This window comes from Neurospora crassa, linkage group VI (genome assembly GCF_000182925.2).
Source record: "Neurospora crassa OR74A linkage group VI, whole genome shotgun sequence".
Taxonomy (NCBI): Eukaryota; Fungi; Ascomycota; class Sordariomycetes; order Sordariales; family Sordariaceae; genus Neurospora; species Neurospora crassa.
This window is the reverse complement of record NC_026506.1, coordinates 47,036-60,799: the sequence shown is the minus strand read 5'-3', so window position 1 is coordinate 60,799 and position 13,764 is coordinate 47,036. Positions and strand designations below refer to the sequence as shown.

General features: G+C 52.9%; 5 protein-coding genes across 5 annotated transcripts; 3 read left to right on the top strand and 2 right to left on the bottom strand.

The window, feature by feature from the left end:
- Positions 1–309: 309 nt before the first annotated feature.
- NCU07127 (dienelactone hydrolase) lies at positions 310–3,319 on the bottom strand. The gene is made up of 2 exons (XM_955217.2): positions 2,206–3,319; positions 310–2,112 (listed from the first exon to the last, which is right to left on the bottom strand). Exons 1-2 carry the CDS (start codon positions 2,569–2,571, stop codon positions 1,777–1,779), a joined length of 702 nt encoding a protein of 233 aa, XP_960310.2. The 5' UTR covers positions 2,572–3,319; the 3' UTR covers positions 310–1,776.
- Positions 325–3,337, top strand: NCU07126 (hypothetical protein). Its single transcript, XM_955216.2, has one exon. The coding sequence runs from the start codon at positions 784–786 to the stop codon at positions 1,525–1,527; it is 744 nt and encodes a 247-aa protein (XP_960309.1). The 5' UTR covers positions 325–783; the 3' UTR covers positions 1,528–3,337.
- A 3,198-nt stretch (positions 3,338–6,535) lies between these two features.
- NCU07129 (amino-acid permease inda1) lies at positions 6,536–10,160 on the top strand. The gene is made up of 4 exons (XM_955219.2): positions 6,536–7,138; positions 7,230–8,086; positions 8,141–9,486; positions 9,606–10,160. Exons 2-4 carry the CDS (start codon positions 7,932–7,934, stop codon positions 9,809–9,811), a joined length of 1,707 nt encoding a protein of 568 aa, XP_960312.2. The 5' UTR covers positions 6,536–7,138; positions 7,230–7,931; the 3' UTR covers positions 9,812–10,160.
- Positions 10,161–10,889: 729 nt separating this feature from the next.
- On the bottom strand, positions 10,890–12,180 carry NCU12065 (hypothetical protein). Its single transcript, XM_011396730.1, has 2 exons — positions 11,060–12,180; positions 10,890–10,990 (listed from the first exon to the last, which is right to left on the bottom strand). Exon 1 carries the CDS (start codon positions 11,810–11,812, stop codon positions 11,372–11,374), a length of 441 nt encoding a protein of 146 aa, XP_011395032.1. The 5' UTR covers positions 11,813–12,180; the 3' UTR covers positions 10,890–10,990; positions 11,060–11,371.
- Positions 12,181–12,235: 55 nt separating this feature from the next.
- On the top strand, positions 12,236–13,725 carry gh10-4 (glycosylhydrolase 10-4; the record flags this gene model as incomplete). The annotated part of the gene is made up of 3 exons (XM_955220.1): positions 12,236–12,650; positions 12,725–12,871; positions 12,950–13,725. The coding sequence occupies 3 exons, from the start codon at positions 12,236–12,238 to the stop codon at positions 13,723–13,725; spliced, it is 1,338 nt and encodes a 445-aa protein (XP_960313.1).
- Positions 13,726–13,764: the final 39 nt, after the last annotated feature.

Genomic DNA, 13,764 nt, shown 5'->3' with positions numbered 1-13,764 from the left:
ATGTGTCCTAACTGCTCAAAACTTCACGTACACTGTCCATATAGGCAACAAAGTGTAGACCCTCCACCACGGTCCAGTAGCCTATGTGGTAGTGCGCTGGGTTCTGAAAAGGCGTTGGCATTTCCGTAGGTAGGTCTGCCATCTGGTCGGTGTTAAGTTGAACCTTCACTCCTGTGTTCGATTCCCGATCGATCAGCCTGGGCTTTTTGCTGTTGTTTTTCTACGACAATCACTTTCGAGATACCTGAAACATTAAATCTCGAATCGATGTCGTTGCCTTAATTTACCTATTTTTCCTGCACCGGATCCCGATTCAGTTGCAGCGATGTACACTATAGCCGCCTCGGTCTGTGCATCATTCACGGAATTCAAAGGTCTTGGCCCCTTGCAGCATCATGTGCTTGGGGTTAAGGTTGACACCCCCTTGTCGGCTTGTCGCCTTTCAACCTTCATAACCCTCGTCGGCGAAGAATCGGAGAACCGACGCCGGCAATGTCGTGAAGCCCGACATTGAGAATATGCCTCGAGGACAGGCAAGAAACCATCGTTTCTATGACACGGCTAAAAATAGAATTGCTGTGACTGATATGGCCTACCATACGTCGTCCACGCCCTTTCGTTGACAAGGGTCGGCCCAAGACTGGAAATAGTGGATTGAGTCACTTGCAAAGGATTCGGGCCATCACTCCTATGACTCCAGATATAAAACCCATCGGGCCTTGCCACACGAACACAGGTAATTCACCACTCGCTACAGTCCCTCACGTTCAGCTTTGAATCAAAATGACGGCCTCAACGGAGTCGCCATCCACCGCCCCCTCGGCCCCCCTCGCCGACGAAAAAGTCGCCATGCTCAACACCAATGAGGCCGTCGCGACTTCCCAACTCCCTAGTCCTCCTCTCCAGGGCCGTATCAACGCCGACATCTCCATCGCTCCAGCTTCCCTTGCCGAAGACGATGCCTTCGTCCACAGTCTAACCAACCTTATCAATGAGATCTATACCGACGCCGAGCGCGGTTTCTGGTCCATCGATCCCTTCACCCGCACCAACCCGGCCGAAGTCCGCTCCTTCATCACCAGTGGGGCCCTAGCCATCGCATGGCTCCCGGGGTACTCACGGCCGCCGCGCATTGAGTACCTGCTGGGCTGCGGCCGCGTGCAACTCCTCCACTCCCCTTCCGAGGCCGACTCTCGCACCACTGCGCATTTCAGCCCCGACCCGGATACAGCAATCGGACAGTTTGGATGTCTGATATGCCGTCCTGAATACCGAGGTTCCGGAGTGGGGAGGGACCTTCTCAAGTTCGCCGAGGACTGGACGAGGGAGAAGGGAGGGAAGAAGATGCAGGTGGAGCTGGTGGCGGGAGACGGGTGGGAACATGAGGAGAAGACGAAGCTGGCCGGTTGGTACGAGAGAGCTGGGTATAAAAATGTCAAGGAGATGGATTTGTCGGAGGGGATTCCGGAACTAGGGCCGTTGTTGGCGAGGAAGGCTAAGTATAGAGTTTACCACAAGGCTCTCTAAAATCGAGCGGAATGGAGCCAGGCATGGAGTTGGGTGGATGGACCATGAAGCTGCCATGATATGAAGGAGGGAAACGGGCGTGTGGGCTTTATGCGACTGTACTTTTGTTCTTCACATTCATCAAATCGTCCTTTGGTTCGTACATTTACGTATCAACAACGATCGGTATTCGCTCTCTCGCTTGCTCCCGGGCAAGCAATTAGCAAACACCTCCAACCAGGTTCGGGTATCTCATCTACTCCATCCCCTTTACTCCAAATACTCTCCAAACCAAGCGACAGCCTGCGCAAACGCCTGCTCCCTCGCAAACTTCTCCGGCTTCTTGCTGAGATCGGCGCGCATGGCGAAGCCGTGGGAGACGCCAGAGTACAGGGTGACCTGGTAGGGCAGACCCGTCTCCTTGAGGATCTCCTCGGACTTGTGGCGCAGCTCGGCAGGGAAGATGGAGTCAGTCTCGGCGGCGGCAATGGCCAAAGGGCCGGAGATGGCGGCGAGCTCTTCCTCCTCGACGAAGGAGGGATGGGCGACAAAGCCGACGTCGATGCCGGTGTAGGGGGCGGTGGCCGTCATGTTGCGGACAAGGGACTTTTGGGCATGTCAGTGACTGTTGGCAACTGAAAGGCGAAAAGACCAGCGCTTCCAGTGGGGGGGCAGAAAAGAGAAAGGGACGGAGCTTACCTTGGCACCAAAGCAGTATCCCAACGCTCCGATCTTGGTCGCTCCATACTGCTCCTTCAAAGCCTTGATTCCGGCCTGCACAATGGGATCAACGAAGTCCTTGGTATGCGGGTTATCGCCGGTGCTGCCCTTGGTCAGCCAGCCCATGATGTCGAAGTCGTCGGGGCGGTTGAGCGGGAGCGGGTCGCCGTTGAGGATGTCGAGAACCATGGTAAGGTAGCCCTGGGCGGCCAGCTGGTCGGCCATCAGCTTGGAGTTTTGCCAGATGCCGATGATGTCGGGAAGGAAGAGGAGGGCTTTGCCGGTCTTCTGGGAGCCAGTGGGCTGGGCGATGTAGGCGTCCCACTTGTCGGCGACCTTGGTCATGGTGCCGGTTGGCTCGCCCCTGGAAGCAAGCAGGTGTCAGCGACCAGACAGTGGTGTAGGGAGGTTGGTTGTCAAACTTACTCATGGCGGAAGCCCATGACGCAGCACTTGGAGGGAGGGTTAGAGGCCATTGTGATGTCTGTTTGTGGTGTTTAGCGGATTGGTGATACCTGGTGAAAGGAGGGAAGGACTCGAAGAAAGGGGAAAGGAGTGGTTCAAAAAGGCATCCGAGAGCGATTTGTAAGCTTGACTACGGCGTCATAAATCCTGTCCGATTTCCCACGCGTCAATGCCGAGCCCACTTTTGACCCCATTCCCAGTTCCCTTCGCCGTCGCACGCTCGTTAGCGCCGAAGATCATCAAAGCCCCCGCTGCGGAAACTTGCCGAACGCTCCGGGAGAGCGCCGAATCGGAACCGCATGCCGACGTGTTGACGGTGACAATTGCTGTTGATTCTGGATTGTTCTGGTATTTCCAAAACTAATACACCTTGTACTTTTGACTTTATTCCGACGACACATGTATTGGGAGATGGCGGGGCAATACACATCAGGGCACTCAATGCTGCCCCTGGTTTGGTTGTTAGAGGTACTGTAGCGCGGAGCACGCCCCACATCCTTTGACTCGGGCAGCAGGATCAGACACGTTCCCTTTATCTACGCGCTCTGATTACCTCTAGCTAATGATGCTTGATTTCGGAGAGAGAAGGAGTTGACAGAAGAAATTCAAATACAAACACACATGAAACCTCTCAATTTTGGCCAGAATCACCAGACTCCCGTCACCAGAATTAGCCCCTCTCGACCTACAATAATTGGTAAAAGTGCAGAAGTTTCCGCTCCTATCCTGACATTCTGATAAGAAAGGAGGGTTAGGGTCAATATCCTCTTTTTTCCCAATCGAGTACGCACGTGCACGCCCAGCATTCCGAGCCGTTTCGGCAGGCATTATGCCCGAGTAGATGAATTTGCCAGCGGCGAAACATGAGACATTTCGATCAGACGGCAAGAAGGGTCGACTTCCCTTCAAACCGTTCAACACGAACACAAACCGCACCCATTGTCCAGTATCTCTACGCACTCCGTATGGCTCGAAAATGGATGCATGGTAATTCATCAAGGTGAGTTCCGTCGGTTTGTACTATGCAGCGGGTGGCATTCGTTTGCAGGTCGAAGAAGAACTAGGTACTGAAAGCGGCCGCCTGAACAAGAGCCCTGACAGGCACTGATCGCGCGCTTGAAGTGAAACAAAAAGTGAAGCAAGTTTCCCGGCACTTCAATCGAATGTGACCTCCATTGCTGCTTTACAGTAGGTACCTGTAAGTTGGTGACATGAACTCAATGTCTCCTGTGTGGAAAAGTCGGGGCATGTGATCAGGCCCTGAAAATGATCGTGTTGGGTGTACCATATGCAAGACCTTTGATCCCTTTCGCCGGTATCTACTGCCTTCCAAGGCGAAGGGAATTAGGGGCACCTCCAGCCCTCAGAATGCATCAAGTGAAAATGATGTTCCCTCAAGGCATATATCAAACACGGGAAGACACCTCGAAGCTGGTTGTAAGGGTATTACCCCACGGGGAAATGAAGCCATGAAGCCATCAATGTGAACCCAAGGGTCCTTTGGCCCGGGGAAGAGATGGAGATGACGCCACTGTTAGGTAAGGAAATGAGTAGAAAGGTTATGACTGGATGGCCAAGAGGAATATAGCAATCTCAACACAGCAAATCGACAAGTGTTGCAGTGTCGGCTTTGCAGCCTTGTGATGTGATAGCACAAGGGTTGAAGTACTTCAGCAGAAACATCCAGTCCTTCTCACATCGCTACGGTTTACAGATACAGGGCGAATTCTCCTACGAAGACCGCTTTCCACAAGTACCAATTAACCGTGGGCATAAGATACCTCGGCTACCCAGAGGTACACTTCAGGCTGAGCAACATATATATGCATTTACCCAATCGAAATTCCTAATGAAGGAATAAAATGGCTCATTGATGGTGGCTCATGGTACGTGTGGGACCCTTGCAATGGTCGCTGGGTCGGCCGCGGTGGCCAACATGTTCAGACCAAACTGCTTGGATGGGATCGTAACTGGTTGGGGAAAGAGAAGGATTCTAGAACCTCGAATCTTGTTTTTGAGGTTGTTTCAATGTAAGCCCAAGGTCACATTTTGAGGAGCTGAGTTGTTGAGTTGCAGCAGAAGCTGTCTGCCTCGATGCGAAGCCTTGAGGGGGGGAGACGCCACGCACGCGACAGGAAGGTCGTGTGTCTGTGGCACCTCGCCTGAACCTCGCCTCCGACATGGAAATCTTGTGCTCATCGTTTTTCGGATGGGCTTGGCATGATTGAACAGCTGGTGACTGAGGTTCTTGTTAGACCGAGTGGCTGTAAAGTGCAAATTTTGAAGTCATGTCTACCATTGGGTCATCTTTGCTTCCATGAAATGGTGAGAACGTAAGGTTCACCAAGACCCGATGCTGTTGAGTCCAAGTGAAATGGAGTCACCATGGGCCCCGTAAGTAGGCAGATGGCACAGTAAAGAAAGGCTGTGTTCCACTGACCGAGAAGTGCGCACAATTGAACGGTCAGAACGGTGAAGATAAGACATGCTGGTAAGCACTAGCCTTTCAGCATGAAGGAGGCTGTCAACGGCTCCATGCCACCATGTTTGAGAACTGTATGGATCAATGCAAAGATTTCTCGTCAATTAGTAAGGTGTCAAAAAACTGTTGTGCACCAGACACGGAAGGCCACATCTTGAGATGCGTGTGAAGAAGGCAGTTTGCCTTTTCTTTTTTTCGCAGCTCGCTTCAGTTATCGGTTCATAGTACGGGTTGAAGCAGGTGAAGGATCCTCTCAGTCTGGACTTCGGTTCGAGAAGCAGGCAGGACAAGGGAACAAATGGGGGCTACATGGTACTACGCAGAAATGGAATGGGGGAATTGCCCCTGGTTGTGCGTGGTGACCAGGGAGGTGTGTACACTACCTAAGTATAGGTAGTGGGTGGGATGCAAGCCATGGCCGCAATAACACCCAATCTATCTGGTGAATGGCTTCATCTGAATGGTCGAAGCGGTTGTCGAATGGGGATTGGTAGATTGGGTGGACTGGACCGGGCGGGCTGGGCAGAACGGGCAGTCCCTCGGACGAACGCAGACAATGTTCTTTGTTGATGACTACGGAAGGGTCCAACTGACGATCCTGAGAACTGGTTTCGGAAAGTATCGATGAAAGTGTTTCGATTCCATGTCCAAGGAAGGAGACATTCCACCCGAACTCGAGCAACCTTCCTTCCTTATCATGACTGGGAGCGCAGAGGGGGGGAACGCGACGACATTGGCCGACAAGCGAGGAAGAATGGGGGTGGGAACCGGTGGCCGAAATGGGACAAGATCGTGATAAGGAACGCGTACGATAGGTACGGTATGTTTCATCGACTCGACATGGACGGGATGTTGGTCGCCCAATCGACAACGTTGGGAAAGGACGGGATGGAAGTGCTCCAGTCCCGCCTCTGCTCCCGTCTCTCTTGCCTGGGAAAGGGAAATGAGACCAATGGTCCCCTCGTCCCAAAAGCTTAACTGCTCCCACCCCTTTGTCAGCCCGTTGCTTGATCGCCTTTGGCGTGCTCGACATGTCTTGTCCCGGCTTGGTTCATCTTGGGGAAAAAAAGCTTGAATAAAAGAAGGATCGAATGAAGTCGAGACAAAAGATGGGATCCACATGACAAGAAGGCACCCGGCTTGGCTGAAGTGAAGAGTGGAGGACTCAAATAGCGCCCGCTTTTAGGGAGGCGTCAGTGGATATAGTGGGCTAATTGGGCCCTTGTTTAGTGGTTTTAGCGCACCTTCCGGTCTGGGGTTCTTGGCGAGCTTGGCATCAGAGTGGATTTCCGTACCTTCCCCGGATGGGAACCATTCACATGCCACTCGCACCAATCGCGCGACGTCAAGTGATAAGACACGACGACGGGGGACGTGGGAGGCAGTGTCGTTCGACGGGTGGCAGCCCAGGAAGCAGGCACTGCAGTCTCAATCTGGGACGATGACTTCCTTCCTTCCAGAGTGCGTGGACCGAATGGCAGAGCAGCCCACTGCAGTGCCGGAATGTTCTCTTCAGTTAGTTCTGCCTGTTTGTGCCAACTGGTGGACGACCCTCCGACGAGACTGGACGGCATGTGTTCCAGAAACGAGGGATCACCGAACCGACAATCAGTGCGACACCCACCAACAATCGACTGGCAAGCACCTCAATTGTCAGAATCAGCTAGAAGCCCGTCCGATGACCGATCCCGTTTTCTGGTCAGGTCAACGGCCTTGCGCCGTCTTGCCTTGCCCGGTGTCACTTCAGTACTACGAAATCTGCCCTGTCGCTTTGCCATGACCACTGCCATCTGGACGATAAAGGCATCAAGAGAAACATCGATGGCACTCCGCGGTTGGGCTGACACCTAGCAGGGGCAGAGGCTCCAGACCACCTATGGTACATGCCCGAGTGTCCCAGGAGAGTGGTATGCGTCCGATGCACTTTGAGACTGGCAGACGATGCCGGATCAGCAATCCAAATCGGTCAGTGTCCTCCGATATACAGTCCAGTGGACAAAAGCACTACTAATTCCCTTCTGTTTTCGCTTGTCGCTTACACGTTCAACTCCTCCAGTGTGATGCAAAAACGATATCATGTCAAAGCTCTCTGGAGGCAGTGGGGTGAAGGTGGCCAAGGACTAACCTGGTTCCCGACCAGTGACGGACATGGCAGCCAGTCGACCATTCCCAAACCACGGCGTACCCGTTCCAAAAACGGACCTGTTATCTTCAAGTCAACCCCCCACACAGCCTCGTACGCCATCATCGCAGCTGGACTCCATCGAAGGCGGACACCAAGGCTGCGGTTGGCGACCCAGTGTGGTACTCAGGGACTGTCTTACAGCGATGCTGTGAATATATCTCTCCGCCAAATTATGCCCATTGGCCAGTCTCTCATTTGGCAGGACATTTGGCCATGCAGACTGGTGGCGTGCTACCCGGCAATAGGAGGGTTGCAATATGAGACACCGACAACGATCCCGGTCAAGTGTAACAAAGAAGAAGCAAAGCCATGTTCATCATCCAGTACTAGTGTGCGTAGCTATGCCGTCCAGGACGCACGCGGATATTGGATGAACAAGGTATGGGCTGGACGGGACATGAACCTTCAACCTTGCACACACATATCGTCCCCCCTCCCTTCTTGTCACCCGTCCTTTATAATACCCCAGATCTCCCTCCTTCCTGACGCGTTGCGCCTGCAGCCAGTCTTTTGTCGCACTACTGATGCTACTCTGACCACCGTCTCCCGCTTCCAAACATCGACGTCGAAACGATGGCGGAAAAACACCTACACTCTTCCGACCCGGAATTGGCCGGCGTCCCTTCACGACACAGCTCGTCCGAGAGGAAAAACGATGCCTACATGGAGGGTGCCGCTGTCCTTGGGGGTGAGGACGAAGCGGCCAGGTATGGCTACGTGAGTCGTGGGTGAGTACCACTCCAATCTCGTCTCAGCAATCACGGCGCTGACGACAACCATAGTCTCAAGTCGCGTCACATTCAGTTCATTGCTCTGGGCGGAACTATTGGTACCGGTCTCTTCCTCGGCATCGGAAATGCCTTCACCCACGCTGGCCCTCTCTCCATCCTGCTCGGTTATACCTTCACCGGTCTCGCTGTTTTCGGTATGATGCAGTGTCTCGGTGAGATGGCCACATGGCTTCCTCTTCCCGGTGCTATCCCTCAGTTCTGCGCTCGATACGTCGACGATGCTCTCGGTTTTGCTGTCGGTTGGAATAACTGGTACTCCGCCGCCATCACTCTATGCGCCGAAATCTCGGCCGCCTCTCTTGTCATCGGCTTCTGGGAAGGTGCTCAAAGCGTCAACGTCGCCGTGTGGATCAGCATCATCTGGGTTGTTATTATTTTTCTCAACATCTTTGCCGTTTCTCTCTACGGCGAGGCCGAATTCTGGTTTGCATCTATGAAGCTTATCACCATTGTCGGCCTGCTCATCATGGCCTTCATTGTCGACCTTGGCGGAAACCCGCGCCACGAACGTCTTGGTTTTCGCTACTGGAAGAACCCGGGCGCCATGAAAGAGTATCCACCCCAGGTGCACGGCGACCTTGGTCGTTTTTTGGGTCTCTTTTCTACCCTCGTCAACGCTGCCTTCTCCTACGGCGGTGTGGAAATGGTCGCCGTTGCCGCTGGTGAGGCCGAAAACCCACGCAAGAACATCCCCAAGGCCGTTCGTCGTGTCTTCTGGCGTATTCTCTTTTTCTACGTCTTGGGTTCTCTCGCCATTGGTGTCCTTGTGTCTTCCAACGACAAGGGCCTCCTTGATGCTCAGGCCGAAGGCCGCTCCGACGCTGCTGCCTCCCCATGGGTTATTGGCATCAAGAACGCTGGCATCTCCGTCTTGCCCTCCATCATCAACGCTGTCATCTTGACTTCCGCGACTTCCTCTGGCAATGCCTTCCTTTACACCGGCTCTCGCTACCTCTACGCTTTGGCGCAGAACCGTCAGGCCCCACGTATCTTCCTCACTTGCAGCAAGAAGGGTGTCCCCTATTACGCCGTTGCCGCCACGGCTATCATCGGCGGTCTCACTTACCTCTCTGTCGATCCCAACGGTGGTGCCGCAAAGGCGTTCAGCTGGTTCCAGAACTTAACGACCATCGCTAGTCTCTTCACCTGGTGCTCCATCTGCGTTGCTTACCTTCGCTTCTACAAGGCGCTAAAGGCTCAGGGCATTAGCCGCGATACCTTGGTCTTCAAGAGCAGGTTTCAACCATACACGGCATGGTTCGCGCTTATCTACTTTGCTGTCATTATCATTTTCAGCGGGTTTGCTGTCTTCATCAAAGGCAATTGGGATGTCGCTGGTAAGTCTCCCTTGACTTCGTCCATGTCACCGTTTTGCCTATGTAGCAACCACCTCGTGGAGATCCCCGGGCGTGTCCCTGCTTCACTCAATAGAAGTACTAATAATATTTACAAACAGATTTCATCGCTGCCTACATTGGCATCCCCATCTTCTTCCTTCTGTACGGTGGCTGGAAGATTATCAAGCGACCAAAGGTCATAAAACCATCGGAGGCCGATCTCACGACTGGAAAGGCGGCGCTTGATGCAGAGGATGAGCATTGGCAGAGAGAGTATAAGCCTCCTGTCACCATAATTGAAAAGATTTGGGATTGGTTGGCGTAAGCTGTATAATCATAAGGCTTGATGGCGTTGGCGAAGGCGGTTGTTCTCGTTGTCTTCTGGAGAAGTGTCATGAGCAAGCGACTTGGTCGAAAAGAGCGGTGGTTTTCTAGAATTTATACCCCATAGGAAACTTGACGAATGCTAATGTCGATAACAACGGCCTCAATCGATTTGTCAATCCAGAGTTGTGCGTCGAAGAGTGCCTAGTTTTCCGGCTGGGTTCGGGTGTTCTCTATCATTCACACCATTTCTTCCTTTGAACGAGCAATAAACGAAAACTGAAACGAAAAAGAAGGCCAAGTTAGGTAGTCGAGCATTGATTGATTCTATGTTTATTGAAGCAGAGAGTCTGAAATGGTCAAAGGGAGGTGCGCCACTGCTGACGGATGAGGTAGTCCGGTTACTCACTACAGTCAGTTCAAATTGGGGTGGAATTCGAGTATCACGTTCACTCCGGTTGTTCGGGACAGCTTGTAGTTGCGTATGCTCCCCGATAGACCACGAGGACTGTATCTGTAAGCCAGAAAGCTTGAGAAGGTTATAAGGGCTTGGTTTCACAAAGCTACCTAACTGATCATTGAATGCTGTAGGAACGAAGACAAAGAATTCAGGGAGGGGAAGCGCTCACATGGCCTAGGTGCCCAAAAACCGAATGAGTAGCACAACCCAATTTGAAAGTCGACTGGAGTAAGAAATGTCCTGGGCTGGAATAAGATAGACAAGGAAGGTGACACAGCCAAGTTGTCACGACTACATTGCAGATTCTTAGCTCGTCACAAGATGACTACGGGCACTGGCATCGGCATTTTGCAAGTGGCATTCGTCACATTTCTCACCAGACAAAACGCAAAGTGCAAGATCCTGCTGTCAGTTCTGAGGTCCAAAGACTCCTTCCTCGGCCTTACTGTCTAGCCTTCCAGTCTCGGTCATCAACCAACAATGAGTTTGTCCGTCCATGACCTCAGCGATGAATTGTTGTCAGCCAGACCATTACTATATCATGGAGACACAGCATAAGCTCGTGACGCGTGATGACCACGGTGGATTTGGGTCCAGCACCTTATATCCGACTGCTTTACTTGATACTGGCATGGTTGCGAGGTGTGGTTCGCTCTCTATCTGATGGAAACGTGGCCTAGACCGTTGGGATCTCGGAGTATATAAAAAGTTGGGGAAAATCTGGGGAAGTGACAGGTCAATATCTGGGCGAGCCTTGTCTAGAACAGATGAATCATGAGTGAAGCTTACACGTAGAGCCCAACGTCTGAGGACTGGAAAGTCTGGAGGCGATAGATTGACGCCGCAGGAGTCCAGTGTTCCTACAGTAGGTAGGTACCTGTAGTATGACTGAGGCTCCATTCGTGTCTCTCGCCGTCCCAAGATCTTGGCGCAGGAACTACAATGTCTTCAAGTGCGTCATTGAACTACTCCATGTCTTCAAACGCGGTCAACCTCTCCGTCTCCGGAGTTCATCACCGGCTGGAACCTAGAGGTAGGTACGTTCTTGCGCCGCTCACTTGCTCCCTTAAAGTCCACATCTAGGAGCTTCGATACCTCATATTACTTTTTTCCTTGACAATGTCGCAGAAGTAAGCAGAGAAGAAACTTGGCAATTCTGCCAGGCGCTGGACTTTGAGATCTGAGGACATGGACGAATCGATCAAGTTCCTGAACGGAAACCGTGTCGGCGTCAGCCATCCGCTCGATACCACACCCACCAGAATCACCACCCCGAACACCACCGTCACGGGAACAGGACGTTCTTGTGTCGCCGTCAGCTCTAGTTCCGAGCTTCTTCCGAGACTGGCTCTGAGTTGCCCCTCTCCCATCACCTCTCTCTCTTACACTTTTGCTCGGTTCTTTCCGAGCAATTGCTCCGAGCTTTGAACTTATTGGACTTGGAGCTGGGGAGGGGATGCTCACCAAGAAATAGATCCTGCACGATGAGTGACTCCAACTGAGGAGCGGAGACAGAGGGTATTGGGGGCCGCTTATGGTCATTGGACTTTCTGGATAAGTGCAAGGTTGCACTTGCCTCCTCGTTCTCTCGGTTGTCGTACGTCTGCCCGTTCCAGAAAAAGAAGGTCACAGTACATGTATGAGATGAGAGTTGAGCCTCCATTGGAACCTTAGAGATACCCTGGGCCGCCCAATTCACTGATCTCGCCTGTTCATCGGCACTCCCCTTCAGGTATTTAGGTTGCCCTGGTTTCCGTTTCTCCCCTTGCGTTTAGACAACTCCAGAATCAAGACCTTTTCATTGTCACCTCTTCCAGCCTTCTTCCAGGCTCGCTCCTTGCAAAATCCGGGCATCGAAGTAAGGGACAGCTCGCTCGGACGGCCTTTCAGTAGACCTTTCAGACCTGCCCGTTAGATTCCCCTATACACTCCATCTTCTAACCACCTCCAACTACCCTAATCAAGATGAAGATGCTCATCTCCACCGAATTTTCGGCTATCGAGCCTTTTCTCTCCCTCTTTCGTCCCCGCTCGTTCCCTCTCCTCCTCGTCCTCTTAGCTTTTGCCTCCACCCTTCTTCCCCTGGCTTCAGCACAGCTCGACAAGTACGCCAAACTCGCCGGCCTCTCCTATTTCGGCACAGCCGTCGACAACCCTCGTCTATACAATGAGCAGTACATGTCTGTGCTTCAGGGGTCTGGCGAGTTTGGCTCGCTGACACCCATCAATGCACAGAAATGGAAGAAGACCGAGGAGGTCCAAGGAGTATTCACCTTTGCGGAAGCGGATGCTATAGCGAATACGGCGAAAGCTGGGGTGGGAGGAATGAAGACGCTGAGGTGTCATACCATGGTGTGGTATAAGGGGTTGCCTTCTTGGGGTATGTCCTCTTATGTGTGCAGAGGAGTGGAGCGAGGAACAAATGGAAACTGACGAGAGAGAATAATGCCTTAGTTGAGACGACGTACTCCCGCGACGACATGGAAAAGATCCTCGCCGCACACATCCAGAATCTGGCACAGTACTTCAAGGGGAGGTGTTATGCTTGGGATGTGGTGAATGAAGCCATCGACGAGAACGGAGTGTTTAGACAGAGTCCAAGTACGTCTTTCCATGCTGGCCTTCATGCTCTTTCAATCCCGCCCATACCTTGGTTATTTTAAGCTGACATCCCGCAAGTGTACAAAGCCATGGGCCTCGACTTCATCACTTTCTCCTTCAAGACCGCCGCCAAAGCCGACCCCGGCGCCAAGCTCTACTATAACGACTACGCCCTGGAATCACCGTCCCTCTCCCCGGGCCCCAAAATTTCTATTACTCTCGCCATGCTCCGCACCGTCAAGGCCCAAGGCGGCACCGTCCACGGCGTCGGCTTCCAATCCCACCTCAAAGTCGGCCTTGTCCCTGCGCGTGCCGAGATTGTCAATACAATGCAGCAGTTCCTGGAGGTGGTGGATGAGGTGGCCATCACGGAGCTAGATATTCGACACAGCCCGCTGAAGGTGCCGAGCACAAGGGAAATGTGGAACGCGCAGGCAAGGGATTATGGAGAGGTGGTGGGCGCTTGCTTGGATGTCAACAAGGGGTATGGAGGGAGGAAATGCGTGGGGGTGACTTTGTGGGATTTCACCGACAAGTATTCGTGGGTGCCGAGCGAGATCCCCACAGAGGGGGAGGCGTGCATGTGGGATAACAATTATGTTAAGAAGCCGGCGTATTGGACGGTGTTGAATATGTTCAAGGCGTATGCGGCGGGCGCGTCGAGGAGGCGGGCGGGGATGGATGGAGTGGATGATGGAAATGGGACGGTATCGGAACTGGACTTGGAGGCGGCAGCACATCGCGGGCCTGAGGGTCTTCCTGGGCTTGGAAGGGAACAAACGACGAAGACGGTTGTAGCGACTACGCTGGCGACGGCGAGGAGGGTTAGGTCGACTGCTAGGCCAGGGGCGTGAAGAATGGTGGATGATGGTGACAATGAAACCAGTGATGGT

Coding starts and splice junctions, on each gene's coding strand:
- NCU12065 (XM_011396730.1), bottom strand. CDS start 11,812: ATGACCATAAGCGGCCCCCAATACCCTCTGTCTCCGCTCCTCAGTTGG.
- NCU07126 (XM_955216.2), top strand. CDS start 784: ATGACGGCCTCAACGGAGTCGCCATCCACCGCCCCCTCGGCCCCCCTC.
- NCU07129 (XM_955219.2), top strand. CDS start 7,932: ATGGCGGAAAAACACCTACACTCTTCCGACCCGGAATTGGCCGGCGTC. Junction 8,087..8,140: donor TATGGCTACGTGAGTCGTGG/GTGAGTACCACT, acceptor CGACAACCATAG/TCTCAAGTCGCGTCACATTC. Junction 9,487..9,605: donor AGGCAATTGGGATGTCGCTG/GTAAGTCTCCCT, acceptor ATTTACAAACAG/ATTTCATCGCTGCCTACATT.
- NCU07127 (XM_955217.2), bottom strand. CDS start 2,571: ATGACCAAGGTCGCCGACAAGTGGGACGCCTACATCGCCCAGCCCACT. Junction 2,113..2,205: donor GATACTGCTTTGGTGCCAAG/GTAAGCTCCGTC, acceptor CATGCCCAAAAG/TCCCTTGTCCGCAACATGAC.